The sequence below is a fragment of the Poromitra crassiceps genome (genome assembly GCF_964638095.1).
Source record: "Poromitra crassiceps genome assembly, chromosome: 4".
Classification (NCBI taxonomy): Eukaryota; Metazoa; Chordata; class Actinopteri; order Beryciformes; family Melamphaidae; genus Poromitra; species Poromitra crassiceps.
Window position 1 is genome coordinate 43869866 of NC_139626.1, and position 22775 is coordinate 43892640.

At 44.6% G+C, this 22775-nt stretch overlaps 1 protein-coding gene across 1 annotated transcript; it reads right to left on the reverse strand.

The window, feature by feature from the left end:
- Nucleotides 1-8063: 8063 nt before the first annotated feature.
- Nucleotides 8064-22602, reverse strand: adra1d (adrenoceptor alpha 1D; the record flags this gene model as incomplete). Its single annotated transcript, XM_083636171.1, has 2 exons — nucleotides 8064-8941; nucleotides 21624-22602. 2 exons carry the CDS (start codon nucleotides 22600-22602, stop codon nucleotides 8391-8393), a joined length of 1530 nt encoding a protein of 509 aa, XP_083492297.1. The 3' UTR covers nucleotides 8064-8390.
- Between the last annotated feature and the right edge of the window lie 173 nt (nucleotides 22603-22775).

Sequence of the window (22775 nt, forward strand, 5' to 3'; positions counted from 1 at the left end):
TGCTAATACACTCACATGCTAATACACTCACATACACTCACATGCTAATACACTCACATGCTAATACACTGACATGCTAATACACTCACATGCTAATACACTGACATGCTAATACACTCACATGCTAATACACTGACATGCTAATACACTCGCATGCTAATACGCTGACATGCTAATACACTGACATGCTAATACACTCACATGCTAATACACTGACATGCTAACACTGACATGCTAATACACTGACATGCTAATACACTGACATGCTAACACTGACATGCTAATACACTGACATGCTAATACACTCACATCCTAATACACTCACATGCTAATACACTGACATGCTAATACACTGACATGCTAACACTGACATGCTAACACTGACATGCTAATACACTCACATGCTAATACACTCACATGCTAACACTGACATGCTAATACACTGACATGCTAATACACTCACATGCTAATACTGCATCGTGATACAAATGGAATTTCCTGCAAAGGATGCCATTCCATTCACTTGATCAGGGGAACATGTCTTCAAGCCACTGAGCAGTTTGGGCTGTTTCACATCTTTCCATTTCACCCATGTCGATTTCGAGCAACACGTCAGGCAGAATTGGAAGCAAGAACTTTTGCTATCAGTATACAGTACATCTCATTGTCTGTTTTCTCAAACAAATATCCACGTTGATGTTGTGCAAATCTGATGTCAGATGGATCCCTGTGAAAGACTGTGAACTCAACCCCAAACGGGCAACAGTGATTTTCTTTGGTGCAGAATTTACGTTCCAGCTGATTTTTTTTAGTGCCGAAACAAATCACTGGAACGACACAGAAGCAAGTCTCCAGTGTGCTTCCTAGCCATATTTTCTGAAACCGTCACATGTGGATAACCGCATGATTAGATTTTGATTTATTGAGTTCCAAAGGGATGCAGCAAAGACATCTATACCAGAGGTAAGATATAAAATATACCGGGGACCCCCTCATTCTGATTTGTGATTTTGGGCTAAGCTTAATTGTTGCCACGGTAACGTGCTTGACTTTTAATTTGATAGGTTTGTTATTAGAATGTAATCCATGAACCATTTTAGGTTTAAAGCATAAACTATTTTCGTTGAACTATGAAGATTTTGCAAAAAAAAAAAAATATATATATACCGTATATATATATTTTTTTTTTTATTACATTACATTTACATTACGTCATTTAGCAGACGCTTTTGTTTTGTCCAAAGCGACTTACAATATCACAATTTGTCAACAGTAGGCCTACAGAAAACCACTATGCAACACAATCAATGACAGCCAAGATATTTTGATAGACTAGCACCATGTAGGAAGTAGTTTGAGAAGGAATAAGTAACATGTAGCATTTTCTTTTATATATATATATATATTTTTTTTTTTACCTGAAAACTTTTTGCGGACCCCCTGGCAAAGTGCCATGGACCCCTGGGGGTCCGCGGACCCCCATTTGAGAACCACTGATCTATACCTGCTGCCTGACATACCGCTGTAGAACCACTGGACCATTCCCACGAGATGTTCCGCCAACAGGGTGGGTGGGGCCCCTTGAATCATTTGTACCTGCACCAACTCCAACATATTACATTCAAAACACACTGGAACCCAAACTAAGCATCATGTTGTATCACAATGTTGTTGTTTTCCGTGGTTGGTTAATTTCATGATCCCACACAGGGCCTGTCAGCGAGCTCTCAGGGCCCCGGCCTATAGATGGACTCACTAGCAAGAAAAAGAATAGCTGATGCTACTACACAAGGTAATTATAATAAAAAACTGAAACTAAAAACCAAAATGACAACAAGGAGTCCAACGTATTTTTGTAAGCTAGAGCAGGAATAAAAACAAAAGGAAATTAAACAAAGTAATTTTTGTCACGGCAAATTATCCTCGTTCTCTGTTGATTGCCAGATGCAGATGAATGCAGCCCTTCCCACAGTGAACCTGTTGTGCTTGGCTCACTGGCAAGAAGAACATTAGCCAACAATGACCAGCATGCGAGTTTGGAGTGTGTGCAAGTCTTGTTTGAGAATACTTTTGAGTATACCTCGTTGTTGCTCGGTATGTGGCATGCGAATCAGAGGGAAAATGTCACAAGTTCAAGTCCGTACAAAGAGGCTGACAAAGCTTTTTTTAGCCAGACAGGAAGAGAGACAATGAACAGCAGGCAATGGTAGCATGGACATAAAGTCTGGAAACATAAAACTGTCACGTATTTATGACTTCATACTCATGATACCTTTGTGATTGGTACAACCCCTGCTCTCTTTCAAACACATTGAGGTAAATTTAAAGACCCCCTAAAGTCATGTTTCAAGATGTGTATAAAATACTCTATGAATAATCATTTGTGTCTGATGGTTTCCCCCACAAAAAAGGTTCAATTGTCTTGTTAAAATCCTTAAAATGGCTTCCCCTCCTTCCTCATTTAAAAATCCAAAGCAACCAATCAGGATGATCTAGAACATAACTAGCCAATCACAGCATACAACACAGGCTTTTCAACACATTCTCACTCATCATGACAAGGTGACGACAAGGGTTCCTGACCGATCTAGAGTTGACAAGTTGGGAGTGAGAATGTGTTGGTGCTTTAACTGTTGAATGCTGAACAGGGATTGGCTCCAGGATTCATGAAGTCACGAATCTTGCTTGTTGAAAACGGCCTTTTCAGTGAGCTCTGAGAAACTTCAGCAACAATTGTGGAAACAGCCTTCTAGTGTCAAACTCTGAAGAGACATCATTCTGCACAATGAAGCTCAGACAAGAAGAAAAACTGAGTTTTGACTTTAGGGGTTAAGGAAATTCACTATAAGACATAACAATAATGAACTGAATGATTGAAAATAGAAAAACGTGAAAATATAATAACCTTGTGAACGATTACTTATTTCACTTAACAAGTTATACGATAGCTTAAAGTTGAGTGCAATTACAATGTTCTTTCAATCTTTTCAGCGGTTGAGCACCTGAACCCGCCAGACATGGTGATAATGTGTGAAGACCCTCCTGTTCTGTCAGGGCCTGTTTGTGTTTGTGTTAGCTCCCCTGTCCCTACCTAACCTGTGTGAGCCTGCCTAACTCCCCTGTCTGTCTCTTCCCTCAGCTCCCTGGTAGGTGGCGTTTCCATATTAGTGCAACTGGGGCCACCTGGCCAGTCTCCCCGGGCTACTTAAGCTCGGACTACTCACTCATGGGAGGCTCTGCTCTGCCCCCAATGCAGCATGGCTGTTTTGGGTTGGCTTTGCTAGTTTGTTGTATTTTACTTTAGAACTTAAAAAACTCCCTAGACTACATCTTTCACACACCATCCACTCACTGACACATTGCATGCTCTTTTGCTATGTAGTCTTCAGTATTCTTACCATGGGGTACGGTGGTGCAGTGGTAAGCGCTGTCGCCTCACAGCTCGAAGGTCCTGGGTTCGATTCCCACCTGGGACGCTGTGGGCGCTGGAGTTGTGACCCCCCCATATCCTCAGTGCCCACTGCCCAGGTGGGCTATCTCGTCGAAAGGGCCTTTCTGTGTGGAGTTTGCATGTTCTCCCCGTACCCCCCAGGGGGTTCCTCCGTACATAACCCCCCACTAAAAACATGCAGAAGATCGTCATCCGACCAGTGACGACAACATCTGAAGTTGGTCCAATGAAGGTCCCCGGGCGCTGGAAAAAAATAGCGACCACTCCTCCTGGCCTGCCCCCTGGAGGAAAGGACAAGCCTGGATGGGTCAAATGCAGAGGACATATTTCACCGGCCACCGTCAGCATGAGTGTGTGTAGTGGCCGCATGCATCTGTTGTAGTATGTTCGTGTGACAATAAAAGACGGGCTGCCGTCTGAAATCGTGTTTTTATGTGCGCAGCCTGCGCAGCGCGTGGTCAAGAGAAGTGAGTTTGGGTGAGTCATTCATTCAGTCAGGAAAGGTCAGTCAGGAATGGATAACGGTGATGATGTCATCAGTCATGATGTCATCAGTGATGTCATCAGTGCCAAACTTGGGCTGTTGAAACGGTGATGAATGTCACCAGTGATGCTGTCATCAGTGATGTCATCAGTGCCAAACTTGGGCTGTTGAAACGGTGATGATGTCATCAGTGATGATGCCATCAGTGCCGAACTTGGGCTGTTGAAAGAGGTCGTTTCCTCGAATGGGCTTGAGTTGCATGAGGTCGCCTGGTTGCTACTTGACGCACGTGGTCCTGGGCCGAAGTTGACCTTGTTGTTAATAAATGTACTGTAATTATTTTCACCATCGAAACCATCCTCACAAGCCGGGTCATTTGTTATACAGAAACATGTTCTTCAACTGAGATGAACTGGGCTACAAGCTCTTCAGCTGGGATTAACTGGGCTACAAGCTCTTCAGCTGGGATTGGGGCGAAGAAGAGACTAGTTGGACTCAGGAGGTTTCAAGTGCCTGGGTCATTAGATTGAGTGATGATGATCTAATGCTGTGTTTGTGTAGTATCGCAATGTACATCATCTAGTCAAATGTGTAGTATGTATATGTATGTAACCTATGATATTTATAGATACTGTATATGATAGATATTTATAGATATATGATAGGTATATAGATATATGATATACATGTAGATATAATGTAGTATATGACTGTGATGATGCTATGTAAAACCCTTTGAGCCATGCTTGTGTAATAAGGGGCTATAACCATAACAGAACTAAACGGATGAGATGAGTATGCAAAAGATATGGAGATTGGAGAGGCATAGAGTATTAGAGTTGATCCCGCAGTGTTTGAAAGGGTGGCAGGTGTTGGTACCCTGTCTTGTGGGGGCATCAGTTGTCCCACCATTAGAACTAAGGTCCAGGTCCCTGGGGGACCCTGGTTCCTGGACCCTGGCAAATTGATGAATTGTTAAACTTCACTATTATTTAATTTACACGAAGGGCACTTGGAGAGTGCAGACCTCTGCCAAGAAGAGTCCAGTCTGCTGTGATATGAGTGTTCTGTGAGTCAGACTGGATCCACTCCTAAATTTAATGGGTTCTTCCTTTGCCAATGCTACACTGTTCCAATAAAGACAGACAGACAGACAGACAGACAGACAGACAGACAGACAGACAGACAGGCAGGCAGACAGACAGGCAGGCAGACAGACAGGCAGACAGACAGACAGACAGGCAGGCAGGCAGACAGACAGACAGGCAGACAGGCAGGCAGGCAGGCAGGCAGGCATGCAGACAGACAGACAGACAGACAGACAGACAGGCAGGCAGGCAGGCAGGCAGGCAGGCAGGCAGGCAGACAGACAGGCAGGCAGACAGACAGGCAGGCAGGCAGGCAGACAGACAGACAGACAGACAGACAGGCAGACAGACAGACAGACAGACAGACAGACAGACAGACAGACAGGCAGACAGACAGACAGACAGACAGGCAGAAATAACCTCCTTTTCGGAGGTAATAAGTTAATACAATTAGAGAATGTAGAATGGCTATTTTGATAGTTTTGCTGTTATGGGCGCAGTGGTAGCGTTCTTGCCTCGCACTCTCACCTCACAGCAAGAAGGTCCTGGGTTTGATTCCTGCCTGGGACACTGTTGGCACTGGGGGTATACGTCTGGTGCCCAGGTGGGCTATCTCATCGAAAGGGCCTTTCTGTGTGGAGTCTGCATGTTCTCCTCGTGCTACCCTGGGATTTCCTCCATATGAGAAGTTGGTCCCCGCAGGCGCTTCACTGCAGCTGCCCAACGCTCCTGGCCTGACCATGGAGGAGGACAAGACAGGATGGGGCCAAGCGTGGAGGATCAATTTCACTGAGCCCTCAATTGCATTTGCGTGTGACTGTGTGTGTACTGGCTGCCATGCATGTTTTTTTGTTTTTTTTTACCTTTATTTATACAGGGGGAGTCTCACTGAGAGCAATGCTCTCTTTTTCAGGAGTGCCCTGTTCACTTTCACACACATTCATACCTGGAAGCTGACCAGTACAACCACAGTCTGATCTGCTGGCCACTGATCGACAGTACCAGCACTTAATCTGCAAATCTTAGATCAGAACGGGCTGCAAAATCTCTTCCAGAGGGTTCTGCAGACCAGCACTATCAGCCTCCCGGAACTGATGACTCGCAGCTTCACACTAACACCAACAGGCTTGTCAGAGACAGGAGAGAGAACACATCGCCGCACAGCGAGGGTTGCTGCAACGGGCAGGAAATGGAGACACTTGTGGCAGAGGTCAGAGGTCAATGAGATTCACTGTGCAGCTGGTGGGGATAGCCTACAGCGAGGTCTTCACACAGGTCAGGGCTTTGCCGCAGCCTGACTCCAGGGGTGCATGCTCTCCCTAAATGGGGATTTACATTGGACATCTCTGCTGCAGACGGACCACTCCTTCATTTCACTTGCTTATTTTGAGGGAAGGGCAATTAAGACTCAAATGCATGAGAGTCGACTGCTCTATGTAGGAACGTGTTTTACAGGGCATTTAATAACGACCTGCACAAAGACATAATGATAGAGAGAGAGAGAGAGAGAGAGAGAGAGAAAGGAGAGGGACCCTGGGGCTACTCTACACCACCATGGATTTGCCATGGAGAATTGCATGGTGTAGTATAGCTGTACATGTTCCTGTATGTATCCCAATGTTAGCAATGACTTTGTCCATTCAGAGAGATAGCCTTCCGCTCATTCATTTGCTTCTCTGTTTCTTTCCATAGGTGATTTTATTTTATGTCAGGTTTGTTTCATCGCTTTACAGCAGGCAAAATCGAATTGGATGCTATAGCTCTAAGACTCTAACGCACCTTATAGGTACAGTATGTCCTGTTATTAGTCAGATTCTACCTCATTATACCTCATATGTTTGAGAGGAAACGGCCATGACAGTATCAGGATGTTAACCCCCCCCCCACTACCACCACCACCACCTAAGTTGCCTCCAAACTCACTCTCCAGATTTCTGCTGTATGTGTGCAAAACTCTTTTTCTTTGAATTCCCCAAATCTCAGTAGACTACTTAATCCATTCATAGGTTTATTTTTTTGTTATAGTCAGCACTGTAGAGATTTTGGCTATCCACCTCACATTGCTTGCCTCATACAGACAGCATTCGCATTTTGGCGCAGTGGTGGTCCACAGGTTAGAAAAGCGAGCTTGTGACCGGAAGGTCGTCAGCTCAATCCCCGGGCCCGGCAGGAGAAATCTGGGTGGGGAAAGTGAAAAATCAGCGCCTGCCCCCTCCCTCATTACCACCACCACTGAGGTGCCCTTAACCCCAACCGCTCCAGTGGAGCTGCTCAGTGGCCAGCAGATCAGACTGTGGTTCTTGTACTGGTCAGCTTCCAGGTGTGAATGTGAACAGGACACTCCTGAAAAAGAGAACAGCGAGACTCCCCCTGTATATATAAAGGTTAAAAAAAAATAGCACCGGGCAAGTGCTTTCGTTTTCAAAAACACCACTCACAACTCAAAAGGGTACACTTTAGTACAGTAATTCAGCCAAAATCAACAGTGACATCTGCTGGATATGGCAGGTAGATCCTACTGGTTGGTGTAGATTTGATTGCACTGATGAACCAATATAAAGGCGTCTAGCGTTATTCTTGCTCATAAACATGATCACTGTCTCCAGTTCTCTTCTCTTCTCTTTTTATTTTGCTTTACATCAGACATTAATAAACATAACATCAGCAAACACAAACAAAGAGAGCATGTTCATTTAGCATCAGCCAGCAATGTAAAATACAGGCAGGTATACCACGTTGAATGGGTTTCTTCCTCTCAAGTGAGCCTATCAAGGGCAAACTCACCTTTTCACCTTGATATAATAAATGCCTTAGTATATATTCTGACTTTTTTTTTTTTTTAGCTGGACCATTATTTCTACAATGCCTTGTCCAAACACAACGAATAAATGGCAGACCTACGAGTGGCAATGCCAAGCATTTGCCATTTACTGATGATCAGATCATTCATTTGCCTGAAGGGGTAGCTGGCAGAGGTTGACTGATAATGCTAAATGAAAAGCAGTGAGGCATTACAATGGAACAGACTGATGGGAATGATCTTGCCAAAGGTGTGTGTACTGTGTTAACATGTGGGCCAAGGACCGTCCCATGCACGGCGCTTTCCAAATGACAGCCTTAAAACAGAACCACTTTTAGGTCCACTTCCCCCAAAAAATTGGCCATAAACAATCCAGAACAAGATAAACACGGTGGTCATGAGGGGATTGCGATAACATTTTAGACAAGTTTGTGCTTGGATCAAAGCCCCTCATTTCCAGAAGGGAGCTTTGATCAGAACCTGCTGTGATCCTCAGATGCTGCTGGCATGTTGATCCGACATGGCGCCCTGCACGACGAGACATCCAAAGTCTTCTGCGGTGGCCCTCTAGATGTCCGTCTCTTTCAGGCCATAGCACTCTGTCATATCATAGAACTGATACGGGCTCTGATCACAGTCGTTGTAAATCGCCATAGAAACCGTCTCGATGTCAGTCCGGCCCACGGCGGCGGGGGCGGCGCCTTTCCCCGTCCCGCCCTTGATTTTATTGGACAGATTGTTCACCTTCTCTTTGAGCTGGAAGGAGGATGTCTGCAGCGGCGGGAACAGGCCCCATCCCTTGAAGCTGAGTGAGCGGCCTTTCTCCTTGTATAACAAAGAGCTGCCACAGGCTTCGTGGACGGGGCAGCCGGGGCTGTAGTCCCCCCGGTGGTCCCCCTTGATTCCCTTGACGGCCGTGCGCCACCTCTGGTCGTAGAAGCGACGCAGGACCCGCCGCCGCTGGCGGCACTGGCACCTGAGCAGCCGGGTGAAGGCTCGCTGGAACTCCTTGCTGGAGCAGGGGTAAATCATGGGGTTGATGCAGCTGTTGAAGTAGCCCAGCCAAAAGACCACCTTGAACACTGTTTCGGATGGCTTCAGTGCCGGGAAGAAGGACCCTGGAGGGAGATGGAGATGGAGAAATCAGTAAAAGATACGTGAGTCAACATTTATATTCCATTCGATGTTCCATTAAGAATCCTAATGCTGATATAGTTTCCCAGAGATGACCTCTTTGACTAATCCCTGGTTAACCAAAATGTTAAAACACTAATTGTCTGTCATTTTGTCAACCATGGACCAATCTTGTGTTAATTATAATTTAACTGTGATTTACAATTTGCTATCAGACATTAGTAGATGCCACATTTTTCAATGAGAATATCCCATTCAGGAACAATATAGAGCTCACTGTCACTTTGACTCAAACAGTAGAACAATGCAGTGTACACACTGTTGCATTATGCTACATACATAGTTGATAACCCTCTGCCCTTCAAACATCACACTATTATGGCAGAGATGGAATGTGCTGTAGCAATCGTGTTATAACACCTATAACATATAACATATACATTACATATCTAATTACAATATAAATACACTATAATAAATAGCGGGAAGGCTTCAAATTGCAGAGACTTCAATTAATGAACCAGGCATTTAGATGCTTCAACAGGGACGCTGAAACTCCTTTTAAGTAGGGGGTGCTGCAAGGAAGAGACTCCCGGTGGCAAGCCATGGACGTTTGGATGTTTTTTAGCCGTATTTAGAGGAATATCTTAATTTTAAATTAACATTAGGATTATACTGTTGTGATGTCATTATTCAGTATTTTCTCCTTTTCTCACTCACTTTCATGTCACCACCTGCTCTCCCTTTTGGTCGTTTTACACTACAACAGACAGCAACACAGGCAGAAACACTGAACTTATTATTATTATTATTATAATATTTCATTATCTTATTATTATAAACCAAACATCAAAAATAACATCTCCACCCTCTTAGCTTTGCTCATAGTCTTCAACTAAATATCGCAGTATAAAGCATATAAAACACATTTTAATCTTTTTTTTTTACGTTGCAATTCCAATACAAAACCGCAGAGGGTGCTGCAGCACCCTAAGCACCCCCACTTCTCGCCTCCGTGTGCTTCAACCAAAAGCCACCTGTGTGAAGACAGACTCTAGCTATTCATATCAGAAATTAGACATTTGCTTGAGGAAAATATGTGTAATCATGAGCCATTTTCTAATAACTGTCAACCTCTGAGGGCTCAGCTGAAGCACAGCACTCAGTTAACACCTCTGAGGGCACAGCTGAAGCAGAGCACACAGTTAACACCTCTGAGGGCTCAGCTGAAGCACAGCACTCAGTTAACACCTCTGAGGGCACAGCTGAAGCAGAGCACACAGTTAACACCTCTGAGGGCACAGCTGAAGCTCAGCACACAGTTAACACCTCTGAGGGCACAGCTGAAGCACAGCACTCAGTTAACACCTCTGAGGGCTCAGCTGAAGCACAGCACACAGTTAACACCTCTGAGGGCACAGCTGAAGCAGAGCACACAGTTAACACCTCTGAGGGCTCAGCTGAAGCACAGCACTTAGTTAACACCTCTGAGGGCACAGCTGAAGCAGAGCACACAGTTAACACCTCTGAGGGCTCAGCTGAAGCACAGCACACAGTTAACACCTCTGAGGGCTCAGCTGAAGCAGAGCACACAGTTAACACCTCTGAGGGCTCAGCTGAAGCACAGCACACAGTTAACACCTCTGAGGGCTCAGCTGAAGCAGAGCACACAGTTAACACCTCTGAGGGCTCAGCTGAAGCTCAGCACACAGTTAACACCTCTGAGGGCTCAGCTGAAGCAGAGCACACAGTTAACACCTCTGAGGGCTCAGCTGAAGCAGAGCACACAGTTAACACCTCTGAGGGCTCAGCTGAAGCACAGCACACAGTTACTGTAACACCCACCAGGCTGCTAACTACACAAAGTGCACTTTATTTTCCCCTGTTTGCTTTCTGAGAGGAAGAAAGAGAAAGGACTCCTGGTTCTGTGAGGTGCACCCAGAACTTTCATGGCGCTAGCATAGACTCTGTCAAAGCAGCAGTGCTTTATTCCGTATTATTACGTTTACAAAGATCTCCAGGTGCTCCTCAGCCTCCACGGGCCTGTCACAGTGGTCTTCTCCTGGTCAGCGGGCAATTGGGTGTAATTGCATCTCCCAGATGAAAGCAAGTTCTTTTGGATCTGAAATTGCTATGTGATTATATGCTGCAGTCCCTCTAGGCGGGATGCTTAGCAACTAGTGAAAAGAAAATGGCCTTCACAGAACATCCCCATAAGAGAGTGCTGTTGACACCGTTACTAGTGTTGTTTCTGGCCCCGCAGGAAGCCCGGATGCATCAGATGAGGGCAACGACCTTCCACATGTTTTGCTTTACCTTGGTGAGACCGCGGCTTGAAACAATGTTCTCATCATTAACAACTAATACATGAGGGTGCCATAAATAAAATGCAAAGCATTAAGAGTTTAGGATTGTACAAGTCTCTTCCCCTGCAGTATTGGAAAAGACAGACAAAAGTGTTCATCACACCATAGCCGTTGTTTTTGTTAGACGAAGCTCTCCGGATGACGGAGCGTGTTTCAGACTGCATAAATGTCACAGGTCTTACTTGCATGGATTGAGATCTGGATGGTGAGCTTGACTTTACCTATTCAGACTGGGTCAAAATCCGATGTGTGCACTGAGGATTTGTGCCGTGCCTTTGCTTGTGCACAGGTTTACCCAAAAGCTTGGCTTCTTTGTCCTTCCCACTGGCACGGAAAATCCCGCCATGATCGACATTTAAATGTTGATTTCAGATTGGTTTGGCATGACTGAATTGTAAACTTTCCCTCGGATCATTAATTGCACAACAACATAATAAAGTGCAAATTTTAACAAAATCTGAAAGTGATAGGCTATTGTGCATGCATTGCAGATACATTGCATAATGATTATTTTAACTACATATACAATGTTATGTTTATACCAAACGATTAGTCTCTTTAGTGCACATGTGTCAAACTCAAGGCCCGGGGGCCAAATTCGGCCCGGCACCTCATTTTATATGGCCCGCAATAGCTAGCAAAGAATACAATTTACACAATACAATTCTAATTCTAATTAGTTCTAATAGTTGTAGGCTACTATTGTCTGTTTGCCACTCTTTTTCCTATAATTCTGCTATCAGAGCTGGTTATTAATTATTACATTATTACTAAAAAAAACAATAATAATCGAATCAGAAGCAATTATGTAATATGATAACAAGTAGACTAGATACATTTATATCGTGTTACATTTACAACCGGCCCCTTGACGGCAACCGTAATGCTGATGTGGCCCGGGATGAAATTGAGTTTGCAAACACTTGTCGGCGTAAGATAGCTAGTTGATGGAATGTTGCCTTCTCCTATTGCTTGAAATTGGCTGTTGTCTCTGTTGGACCTGGCGCAGTGCTGTGCCTTAAGCTGTACACTGCTGATAAGTCTGAATTGGGCCCAAAAGTCCTTTCATAAAATTGTCTGAATATGCCGACAGGCCTTTGTGATGAATAGAGCAGACTTCTAAAAATCCAAATCCCCCCCTTTTAGCCTTTCTGCTGGTTTCAGCTGCCTCTTAATTTGCCTTCATTTATCTGTGAAGCAGCTCTGACGCACGGTAAAAAGGATTAAGATGCGTCTCCATTGATTCTTTTGACTGAAATCTCCTTAATGTGACTGACTCTGGCATGTGGGAACCGATTGCCATTTCAAGCAGATAGCAAGTGACTCTGACACACGATTGTAAAACCATGACAACTAGGCATCTACTGTTTTGTCTGCTTTTTTCACATTCTCAGATGTTTGCCATTTTACGCTTTTTCTGGAGATATGATTTATATTTGATCTAGGTTCAGACCCAGTCCAATGTGTTAAAGGAATCAATTAAGACTTTGAATATGTACAGGTTTGTAGAAGAAAGCCATCAGTCAGGGTAGCCTAGGGACTTACTCCGTCTCTCAGACAAAAGATGGTGACAGACAGTTCTTTGATGTGGGCAGACTTCTTGTCAATCGCAGTCGCAGAGCTTAGGGATTTATCTCGTTGACGTCTGATGTCCCATGTGAAGGTCAATATTTGATGCTTTCCTTTTTGAGCCTCAACCTCAACTTGAGGCTACAAAGTATTGCGATAGTTAAAGTAAGTCATACATTTAAAGTAAGCCACATACCAGTTGCCCTGTAGTCTATAGCCAAAGGCTATATTGTCAGAGATTCAGACCTACTCAAGGTTATTGTAATAATACAAATAGCCTACTATACTACTGTTAGTAATGGAGTAGTAGCAGTATTATTAACTTTACAAATTTGAACATTGTATAATATGAATGTGAATATTGAAACTTCATGCGCGCACGCACGCACGCACGCACGCACGCACGCATACACACACACACACACACACACACACACACACACACACACAGACACACACACACACACACACACACACACACACACACACACACACACACACACACACACACACACACACACATACCTTGAAATACATCTTGCTGAACTAGAAGAATGTTTCAGCTTTAAAAGATAAACCATAAAAGATAATGGGCATTTCTTTAAGAGGAATATATTTTATCTACACAAATGAAGGGGAGGAAGGAGAGTTGAAGAACACAACATTTCAGGTCACATCTTGATCGGAGAGCAAACGTTTTGTTTCGATGCTTTCGCTAGAACTCTTGTAATATTCTGGATACGCACACCTCTATTGCTAAAGAGTTTCCCTTTACCATTTCAGTATACCTTTAAAATATTCAGAAGTATAGCAAGAGGTTTTAATTGGGAACATGTTTATTCCCTGCCACAGTTCAAATGACCATTCATTTTCAGCAACAAAGTAACGAACCCACAAGCCAATTAGGACATTGTTGAGCTAATCCCAGTCGAAAAGCTATCCCTATTCTGTGTATGATTGCACTTGGCGATTCATCCAGGCTCTCCGTGGAGTTGTGGTAGCTATATGCATCACGCTGAGACAGCATTCAGCAGACTGAAAGAATGCATACAAAAGGCTAATCTGAAAGGCTTTTTATTTTCTATCCCCGCCCCCAAGCCCCCCAAACCCCCCCCCCCCCCCTCTCAGTTGGTAGCTGGAAACAGAAGTATTTATGAGTCTGATGCACTAATATTGGCCTGCGGTATAGACCCTTCTCACGGGGGGCATTTTGTGTCGAAAAGGCAGGATAAGCACAGGTGCAAGCAAAACACTAATAATAGTTTCCATCTTCCATGATTGGAAGTTGGAAACCCTCATTAGTGTTTTGCTTGCACCTGTGTTTATCCTGCCTTTTCGACACAAAATGGCCCCCGTGAAAAACATCATTATGGCACAGGAGTTCCATGTGAATCACACTACACTGATGAGCTTGAGCGGCATCACAGAGGAGGGACTTGATTGCGATAAGAGGTGCGAACAAGGCATTCTTGGACAAGCAGGCCCAGGAATGATGACCTGTGACCTCTGGGAATGGGAATTGGAAAAAGCCCTTAGGAACGGTTCCGTAATAACAGTAATCGGACACTTTACTGATCCCTGTGGGGACTTTATCTTCTTGTTGACTTCCTCCGGGGAGGTCAGAGTGCAGGGTCAGCTGCAGAGCAGCATGCCTGGAGCGGGCAGGGAGTCCGTGATGGGCACTTCAACATGGTTACGGCTGGGTGATCTGGTTGACAGATAGTCTCCTGAACCACTTGGCCATTTAGGCTGCAGAAAACGCTACGGCTTCCAATCAGAATCAAATAAGAACTCCAGGAAAAGGGGTTTAACGAGCCTAAGTTCATCCATGCATCCAGTGAGATGCAAAGTATTTGTTTAAAATCAGCTGCTTCAACTCTGTTTTTTTCTCTCCTAATGATTCATGTGGTACCTTAGCTCAGTGGTTCCCAAAGTGGAGTCCGGGGACCCCCGGGGATCCTTGAGGGCGTTTGACGGCCAGGGGGTCCCCAGCAAAAACGGGAATAATCTATTTTCACTATAATTCAATCCATAAGTAACGCAATGACAGAATGTGTGACTATATGGTCATGGGTTTCATACACTTTCTGTAATAAAACAAAATTTGTCCCTGGGACAAAATCTTATCGAACGGGAGTCCGTGGTCTAATTTGTGTCAGTTTAAGGGGCCTTGACATGAAAAAGTTTGAGAACCACTGCCTTAATGCCGAAACATTGCTACAACTATAACCTATGAGTAGCTCAGATCCATCTGGCAATGATTGAATAACAATAACAATAAAAGAAAAATCGAACGATCTTTGGAATGGTCCGACATCCTTCGTCAGCCTCCGTAAGGTTATCTTTTGGAGTTTCTCTCAAATTCTTGGTAGATGGTAGGGATCTACCAAGAATTCGAGAGACACTCCAAAAGATAACATCAGGCCTATTTTTCTAAGCTAATTATTTCCTTTGGCAGAGCACTTCTTTCCCCTCTCGTTTGAATAGCATCTCTGGGATGGCGATGTTGACAGCGTCATGGGAAAAGGCACAAAAAGGAATCTGTCACACTGTGTCGTGCCCACACTCAAAGTCGAGGAGCCTCTTAGAAACGGGGTCCTGAATCAAGCTCCCCGGGGAGAAGTGGGTCCGATGTAATTCCAAAGTTGTCATAATGATATATTGTGTGTTAAAACATTATCATCATGACGCAATCTAACACTCTGCAAAGGTGTCAAATGCCCCCCCCCAAGGCCTTATTCCAAGTGCACACGTATTCTTGTGATGCTGCCTGAAATATTTGATTAATAGCGTGTGCAGAATTGTCATTACAGTGGAATCTGCTTATAGTGATCACAGTTATAGTACCGTAAATTCCGGACTATAAGACGCACCGGTGTATAAGCCGCGGGACCAAAATTGACTATTTTTTTCTTCTATAAGCCGCACCGGACTATAAGCCGCGGGTGTTTTGATGTTTAATTACCATATGAAAGGGTTCGTGCACAGAGAGGAATGTCGGGAAAGCGATGGCTGTTTGGGGAAGCTCCCATTTATTAACATTTCAACAAAACAAAACAAAAGTCAGGTCACTAATCCCCAGACAAAATCACACAACAATAGGCTATATGTGCAGCAAACTTGTAACCAGAGAAGTCAAGTCACTAATGCTCGTCTTCCTCTTCTTCCTGCGTACTGAAACCACCAAAGTCCTCATCTTCAGTGTCGGAAACGAACAGGTTCAGGGTGGCTTCGTCAACCACTCTCCTCTCTCCTTCATTGTCACTCAAAACCAACGAACTCCTCTTCATCTATAGCTGTGTTTCCATTACAGTTTTTCGCAAAAGAATTGCGATATTTCTACAACTTCGACAATGTACAATTGCGACTTGTAGGCGTTTCCATTGAAGTTGCGTTTGAGTGATTCCCCGTTGCAGCAGCTGCCACAGTGATTACGCACGGGGATCTGCCCCATATCCCGTCCCCTGCATGCTCAAATCCAACCAATGGTCAATGGAAATCCCAACATGAAGTTACAATGCATATAAACGAGCCTGATTATCAATTCAAAAGAAAATGAGTCGCAAAATGTTGCTGGCTGCGTGAATGCAGTCAGCGCGACAGGCAGAGGAAAAAAGGTAGCCTAATAGCCTACAACTGGTCCGATTTAGAGATGGAGGGGGGAAAAGGCTGATTTGGTTCTATAATTGCACCTGAAACGTGTGCAATGTATTAGCCTACTCACAGTCACTGTATTCACTTCAGACAGCACCACCGCACCAGTGTGTGCTTTTCATCCTCTCATCTCGATAAACTGCTATATCGACACGTCTGAAAAACCACCTCATGATCATCTACTGCTCGTTCTCATGCTGTCGAGAACGAGCAAAGCTTTTTTTTGGTGAAAGAATCCTCCAGGGCGCTTCTTGTTAACAGTCCGAGTGAGTGGCAGGTCGAACGTCAAAGGCACTTCATCCATATTTATGATCTGCTCCGGTTCGATGGAATATTCCTTGATCTTCCTTTGTGTGAATTCGCCGAAGTTTGTGATTTTCTCCTGGTAGTCGGGGGAGGGAGTTGATGGCCGAGTGGCCGTTTGCTTACCGTAATTACCATATGTAAGTGGTCACGCACAGAGGGGATTGTCGGGCCCATTGATGGCTGTTTGAGGAAGCTCCCATTTACCGTATTACCGTAACATTTCAACAAAACAACATAACACAACACCACCGTTGTTTATTTTTACAGTGCACACAGTGTCCGCGGTGTGGTGAAAAGAGGGCAAGAGAGGAAATTAAAACAGAAGTGGATTTATAGTTAGAAAGAGTGCTAAAAAAGAGAGATTTTTTTTTTTTTTTTTTTTTTTTTCTGAAAAAATCCATAGATAAGACGCACCGTTATATAAGCCGCAGGGGCCAAAAAACGGGAAAAAAGCCGCGGCTTATAGTCCGGAATTTACGGTATATTATAAAACGGCTCTCTCAAATCAAGCAATCTGATTGGTTCACAGCCATTGTATAAATCCAATAACCCACTCCAATAACCCATGGCCATGGGTTATTGGTTGCCATGGCAACTCTCTTACTAAAAGCCTTTGGTTACCTCAAAAAAAACAAATGGCGGAGACAGCTGTCAGATCCTTGTGAATCGATCTTCGCTTATAACTTTACTAATACTTCGCAGAAAATTATGTTTTGTACAAGAATAGATGCGGGCTAATGTCTTCTTTGCAAAAAAAAAAAAAAACGGTTAACCCCGCATTTAACCCCGTAACGTTAGTTGGTGTCGGGCTTTGCAGAAAGCACTCAGCTTCTCAGCAAGCGCTGAGAATGCAGCGCTGCGCTCGAGCTGCCTGTCGGGCTTTCCAGAAAGCTCTCAGCTTCTCAGCAAGCGCCAGGATTGGCCAATGTCAACTTCAGTCTCCAGAACGATCCAATCAAATCACCCGCACGTCTATCTTCTTGCTAGAGGTCCCGCCTTACAGTAGTGTTTCAACTGACTCTATCAGAATACCATGCCAGTCGGACTTATAGTATTATTATTATATTTATATTATCATACTTGGAAACCGTTTTATAAAAGCAATATAGCACTCGAGCAGCATGTGTTGTGGCATATATCCCGCTGATCAGGTGTTATCCCACTCGGCCTGCGGCCTTGTGGGATAACACCTGATCAGCGGGATATATTTGCCACAACACACTGGCTCTCATGCTATATTGCTTAAGTATAGTATAGTTATTTTGATCAAAAAGCTGTATGGAGAGATCACAGCATCTCTGTCTGTGGAGAGATGGCCGCTGTGTTTGAAACAGCTGGAGGCCTAAGTTACTGTATGGGTTTTTAAAGTCAATAACATTCCTTTACTTTATATGTACTGTACTATTGTAATATACAAATGTCAATTAGATGGTAATCTGCATGAGAAATAAAGAAAAAATCTGTTATAATGATCATCCGCTTATAGTGATCAATTTGACCCGTCCCAAGGTGATCACTATAAGCGCACTGTATTGTAAGTGCACTGTATTGTTCATAATGTGGTCTTACCATTTCATTGCTTGTTGCTGTATTGATTTGTTTTTTCAAAGGAGGGAGGGTTGCACTGGGACAGCAGTGGTGGTATACAGACAGTACAGCGGTGTTTGCGATGGGATTGCGCGGGAAATGGTTTACATGAGTCAGGTAGTGTGGGCCCCTCTTAGATGATTGCTTGGGGCCCGGGGAGGCAAAGACTGGCAATGCACACTCTCAACCCCGTCACACACTCTCAACGCCGTCACACCCTCTCAACGCCGTCACATTTGATTAGGTGCAGCATGGCTAAATGCTCCTGCAGATTTATGGCGGCATATTGCCCGACGTCCTCACCCATTCGTGGGTTACTTACTACATCATTCTTTGGACATGGGGCCCACAAATGGACCCTTTTCACATCAAGCGTTTTGAAGCCGGAAGTAAGGCAGGTGTAACCAACGCCATTAATGATGGTTCCATTCCGTTTATTTGTTTATTAAACGGATCCCCATTGGCCGACGCCAAGACGACAGCTAGTCTTCCTGGGGTCCAAGACAACAATATACATTACATGGCAGACAAACACTGAAATAGAATACCAAAAAAAAAACATGCATCACATAAGAATGAAAAAAAAAGAAATATGAAAGCAGAAGAGAAATAAAGCAAGAGTTAAAAGCAAATCTAGATAAAACAGTGTAGCATGGTCCGCTGGCCAGTGGACCATCATTTTAACTTATGATCAGAACATCTAGGTGTTCTAGTGCCAGGGCCCTCGTTAATGTTATTGGTTACACCTGCTTTACTTCTTGCTTTACCAGCTCAAACGGTTGCGGGGAAAAGAGCCTATTGGGATTCTGTATGAACGCTCACATTGGATTTGTGAGAACACGGGATTGTAACATCAAATCAGTGTGACGTATGATTCACAAATGAATCGAGGCAAAAGAACATTTATACTGCATTGGTCTTTTCAAGAGAGTGTGGCGTACTGTGTGTGTGTGTGTGTGTGCGTGTGTGTGTGTGTGTGCGTGTGTGTGTGTGTGTGTGTGTGGACTGCAGCCATCTCTACCTCACCCTTTCCTTTCTTCCTCCTGTTTTCTGTGCACGTTGCGATTTGAGTGAACGGGGACAAGGAAATGGCCAATTCTTGAATGTCACTTAATCACTGTGGTAATCAGGCCAGAGGACCGCAGGGGAGGGGAGGGGGGCTGGCCTGCTCAAACAATGGTCAATCCTCTACAGGGACTGCTGGCTTCCTGGCCTCCTTCTGGGTGTGCTGCTGTCCTACGAGCACGGTTATCAAGCAGGCTTCCTCCTTCATGAAATCCACAATAACAAGAGCGGAGGAGGAGCTTGGCACTATTTCACTTTCACTTATGCTGTATAGGCATGTGTGTGTCAATTATGAGGCGCCATGCTCTTATGGGCAGAGGTTTGGTCTGTGCATAACTCTGCGATCAATATCAATCCCAAAAGACCAATTGTTTTTGAATGAATCGATAGGCAAATGGAACTTGAACTGTGAATGTGCACGCCCACTCCTATTGGATTGGCCTTGACCCTAATTATGCAAACAGGACACTCAAATTGAAAAGCACTCAGCTGCTCTCTGTTCCGTGGCACTTCTAAATGTGGTGTCAAATGATTTTCCATTTATTTATTTCATTATGCATTCTCATTATGTAAAGTGATGACTCTCAGATAAGGGAAAGTTCCCTGCAGCTGCTTTAAAGTCCGAATAAACGTGCCCCCGGCCTTTTCACCACGCACAGGCTATTTGAATGGAATGATAATCAAATCACTTAAAAGTTCACTTGATGCACGCTGTATCTCCGCGTTTTGTTCTAATATTCTGTTCTTAATAATACAGATGCAGCAAGAATGACAGTGCTGCTGGCACTCCTGATAAAATATTGGCGATTTGTTCCTAATGGCTTTTACAACCCATTATGAAATATGTAAAATAAAAATTCATGAGCCCCCCCATTTGTGTGTGTGTGTGTGTGTGTGTGTGTGTGTGTCTGTCTGTCTGTAAGCACCTCTTTGTGTGGATTTATGTATTATTTAGTTTGATTTATGCAGAGCCATAATGACTCACAGGGGCCACTTCCATAGAAGGTCCTCTGCAGTCCGATTAGAGAGACTCTCGTCAGACATTGTGCTCGGCATAAACAGCTGCATTTGTCTTCTTAAATCCAAATCATTTGTAATTTTTTTGAGGCAGCAGTGCGTGCAGTACACAAATGATTCATTTAGCAACAGCCCCTCACTGCTAGAAATGTAATGACTCGCCCAAAGCAAACATGTAGCGCCCATTAATCATGATTGTAGGCTGTAAGACTTCAAATCAGAACCACTTTTGGGCAACAGGTTGCCTACATGGAGTTCTTACTTGGATTGGGACATAAAGAACTGATGTGAAGGCTGTAAAGGAATGTATTACTGGGCAATAACAATTGATCATATAGGACTGTCAATCATTTGGAGAGAGGAAAAAAATACTCTCACAAAATGCTTGCTGGCATGAAAGTAAAGCACATTATGCTTACATTACACTCATCTTAATACATTTTCTGGTAAAAACAGATGTTTTTGAGCATTCCCCCCCCCCCCCCCGCCCCCCAAAAATATATACAGTGTTTGGAATGAAAGCCATCATTGCATTGCTTACTTCTATGTTCTCCACGTGGCTCTTTCTGCAGTGGCTGTTGACCTGTCGGTGTATGTTCTCTTAGGCTGCACTGTATTGGAAGTCAGTAGATAGCACATTTGGAATGGACATGCGTCCAAATCCACACGGGTCTGTTTGGCCTAAAGTAACCCTAACCAACTGCTAAAACAATTTTACAGGTCAGGACGAGTTAGGTCAGTTGAGTCCCTCAGAGTTTCATCGAGTCACAGTGGCGCAAAATGCATTATTCACATGACATTTGAACCATTTGTCAGATGAAGAAAAAAAATCGAATCATCATATACGATTAATATTAAATAGATGATCACATGCCACTAGATTATGGCTTTCTGAGGCATTGAGGTGGATATTAATTGAAAGTAGGCTATGTCATAATGAGGATGTTAAGCGATTTCAAACAGATTTGTCATTATGTGAGGATAGTGAATTATTTCTAAACAATGTCGAGGAGTCTGCAGGTAAAACAGACGTGCCAGACGCGCTGGAGCGCATTTTACGCACAGAAAGAGTAGACGTAAATATAACATAAACGTAACATACCTAGAGGCAGAAAGAAGAAGAAAGGCAGCCAACACACGATGAACATCCCAACGACTATCGCCAGGGTTTTCGCAGCCTTTTTCTCCCTGGAGAACTTCATGAGGCGCACGGACAGCGAGCTCCGGAACGGGTGGTTCTTGCTGCTTTTGGTGCTGGTGCTGCTGGCGGCGCGCGCGGCGTCCTCCAGCGTGCTGCTGCGACAGTGTATCCTGAGCACCACTTCCATCGACTTGTTCCTCTCCCGCTTGACGCCCGCTTCCAGGCTCTTGGTAGTCCTGCGGGCGACCACGTACACCCTGAAGTACATGACGACAATGACCAGCAGCGGGAGGTAGAAGGAGAAGAGCGAGGAGAAGAGCGCGTAGCCCGGCTCCTCCGTGATGCTGCACACCCTCTCGTCCGGCGGCGGCGGCTCCTTCCACCCCAGCAGCGGGCCGACGGAGATGACAGCTGAGGAGACCCATACCACGACTAAAATGACCCCCGCCTTCCTCTCGGTCATAATGCTGGGGTATTTGAGACAGTGTTTGACGCCTATGTACCGGTCGATGGAGATGACGCAGAGGCTGAGGATGGACGCGGTGCAGCACAGCACGTCCACCGCTGCCCAGATGTTGCAGAAGACGCGGCCGAACACCCAGCATCCCAGCACCTCCAGAGAGGCGGAGAAGGGCAGCACGATGATGCTCAGCAGCAAGTCCGCCACGGCCAAGTTGACGATGAAGAAGTTGGTGACCGTCTGCAGGTGCTTGTTGCACACCACAGACAGGATGACCAAGATGTTGCCCACGATTGCCACCAAAATGAACACGGAAAGGAAGACCCCAACCCCGACCACCTGCGCGTCCAGGGTGAAGTTTGTGCAGCCGGTGTTGTTGCTGTCGTTTTGAAAGATTCTCTCCACAAGAGATACATTGTAAGCTTCGGCAAAATAGATCCCATCGTTGCTTGATGCGTTCATCAAGTTAGAATATGTCATTTTGAAACTCCATAAAGAGGACTTTGAAGTTGTTTTTCCCAGAAGAAGAAAACAATGTGCTCGACATATAGCTCAGTCCCACTGGCCTCTCATTCCAATAAGTCAAATTGTGGGTGAAAGAGGCATTCAAGCAGGCATGCACCCTCACATTTTTGCAACAGGTCCAGTGGTGG